Source organism: Macrobrachium nipponense, chromosome 22 (assembly GCF_015104395.2).
Source record: "Macrobrachium nipponense isolate FS-2020 chromosome 22, ASM1510439v2, whole genome shotgun sequence".
NCBI lineage: Eukaryota > Metazoa > Arthropoda > Malacostraca > Decapoda > Palaemonidae > Macrobrachium > Macrobrachium nipponense.
Genome location: NC_087213.1, coordinates 16262973 through 16265472, shown reverse-complemented (window position 1 = coordinate 16265472; position 2500 = coordinate 16262973). Strand labels below are relative to the sequence as shown.

The 2500-nt window shown below is 34.7% G+C and overlaps 1 protein-coding gene across 16 annotated transcripts in view; it reads left to right on the top strand.

The window, feature by feature from the left end:
• Positions 1-2500, top strand: part of LOC135198512 (discs large homolog 1-like protein) — a 754910-nt gene that overhangs the window by 718027 nt on the left and 34383 nt on the right. For all 16 annotated transcript variants that reach the window (XM_064226154.1, XM_064226164.1, XM_064226161.1 and 13 more), the window contains one exon: positions 1044-1257. In XM_064226154.1, coding sequence (XP_064082224.1) covers positions 1044-1257 — 214 coding nt within the window. The remainder of the gene's footprint in view (positions 1-1043; positions 1258-2500) is intronic.

Below are 2500 nucleotides of genomic sequence, written 5' to 3'. Positions count from 1 at the left end.
TTGAATACTTTTCTAAGGTATTCAGTGTTTTCATGCCTAAAGCAAATCATTTTACAAACTGGAAGACATTGTTTCAATAATAATTTTCTACCTGAAACAAACAATTTGATCCGGTTTGAATAACTTTCTAAAATATTTTATCTTTTCTTACCTTAAACGAACCATCAAATTGGAAGACGTTATTAAAATATAAGATTATTTTCTGTCTAAAACAAATCATTAGATGTTATTAAAATATAAGATTATTTTCTGTCTAAAACAAATCATTAGATCCAGTTTGAGAACTTCCAAAACATCACTTTTTATTGGGGGGTTGGAGAGTGGGGCCTTCCTAGAGTTGGGAAAGATGAGTAAATTCGAAGAATCGTTTATCACGTGGGTTTTTTTTCTGATGCTTTTGCTACGGGAAAGGATGAGTGTGATGGATGAGAGGGGATGGTGGCTATTCCCTTTGACATTATGTGCTTCTGCTGCCCCTGTTGCTGTGTAGAGAGACACGGTCTCTATTAATGTAGGTTGAATTCAACTGCTTGTTTCGAGTGGCAGAGAGGAGAGAGAGAGAGAGAGAGAGAGAGAGAGAGAGAGAGAGAGAGAGAGAGAGTTTGGATATCAGGTATATATCATGGGTCATCCATTTAAATAGGTGCTAAAGATGAGAACGAGAGATATTAACGTATATATATAAAAAGACAGAACTCTCATGCCTTTGTAGATGCTGGAATAAATCAAGATAGACAGATGAGTAAGCATTAGGACATAGGTATTCGTGACATTGTTTCACTTACTGATCCATCCATGTTCCTCCTAAATTTGCTTGGAGATTGATTTTAGAGACGCAGTCCATATTCAATTACCTAACTATTTATTTGATTCTGTCATCGAAGCAAGCCTAGCTTTATTAATATTTGTGTGTAAACTCCGGTTATTGCCGAACTTTATCTATTTTGTGTTTTTCCTTTACGTATATATTACCACAGTTTTATAGCTTTTTATGAGTATTTTGCCATGACTATGTTTTAAAAATCAAAATTTCTCTTTTGCAGAGAGCCTCGGAGAGTTTCCCTGACCAAAGGTACGACGGGTTTGGGCTTCAATATTGTTGGTGGCGAAGATGGAGAAGGGATCTTTATCTCCTTTATCTTAGCTGGTGGACCTGCAGATCTTTCAGGGGAGCTCAGACGCGGAGACCAAATCCTCAACGTTAATGGTACAGATCTTCGGACTGCTACTCATGAACAAGCTGCGCAGACCCTTAAGGTTGGTTCTGGTTGCAGTAATCCAGTTTAACCTTGAACATAATAGACAATAGTGCCTTGCTTTTATCTTCGCCATGTTTTTGATATGTAAGTTTGGTAGAAGGAACTTAAAATAAGTTAATTTCTAAGAATCATGGCCTAGTAAAAGCTTGGAATACATGTTCATTTACACATTTTTGGAAATTTCTGGCAAGCCTCCTTTTTTTTTTTTTTATTCTGATTCTGCCAGTTATGCTTATGGCCATATTGTTCACATTTGTAGTTAAGGGACTTGAGTTGATATATAGTATAGTTGCATTTAGTAGTGAAAGTTCAATAATGAAATGACAGTAATTCTAGAAAATTTAAGGGTCTATTTTGTCTTTGCCTTTTCCAGTCGAAGGTAAGAAAGAAAGATGTTCTGAACAGAGTAGAATTTTTCATGATAAAAAGTAGCACATGTTCTATGGTGAGAAGAAACAGGTCACAATTAGGGAAATCATATGAAGAGAGAAATTTTGGGATTAGAGTCTGAAAGGTACGCACATTAAGCATCCACAACAATATTAAGCATGATTAGCTTTATATCATGTACCTGTATTGATTTTTGTTAAATGGTCAATGTTGCTTCCTTTAAGCTGCTGTATATTGTCAGTTTTGCTTTGTCAATTCAGGAAATTGATGGGTGTGCAAGTTCAGGCAGAACTCATCTCAAACATTTTTCTCCCTTGCATTTCAGTGTTTTATTTGAGCGTCTCAGAACATGATGACCTTTATAAACGTCAGAATTAAATACTCAGACCAATATTTTCGTAGCATGTTTCACTATTCTCAGGACTTCTTTTTTTTTTTCAATTTTTTATGGGAACTTCATCTCTTCCTTAAGTGTACATATTTAGATTTGACACCAGGTTTTCTACAGTTGAAACCAAATGATTCTGAAACACTGTATTTATGTTTACTTCAACAGTTACTTAGTCTATTTAGTGCAGATGTTAGTTATCATCAGGTTTGTAGTAGCTCAAGCCTGGTGTTATGTACCTGTGGTTGAAAAGTGTTAATTTGGTATTTGGTAATCTAATGCCATACATTTAATTAGATTTTTGTTCATTTACAGTAGCAAAGCTGTCAGATATTAAGATCTTAATTTAAATATTTTAGACAATATTAATGTTGAAGATAAATTTTCTTTGCATGATATCCTTCCTTTAATAAAGCAGTGAATGAAATTCAGTCATCATGTGTTACTGGCCTATTATACCTCA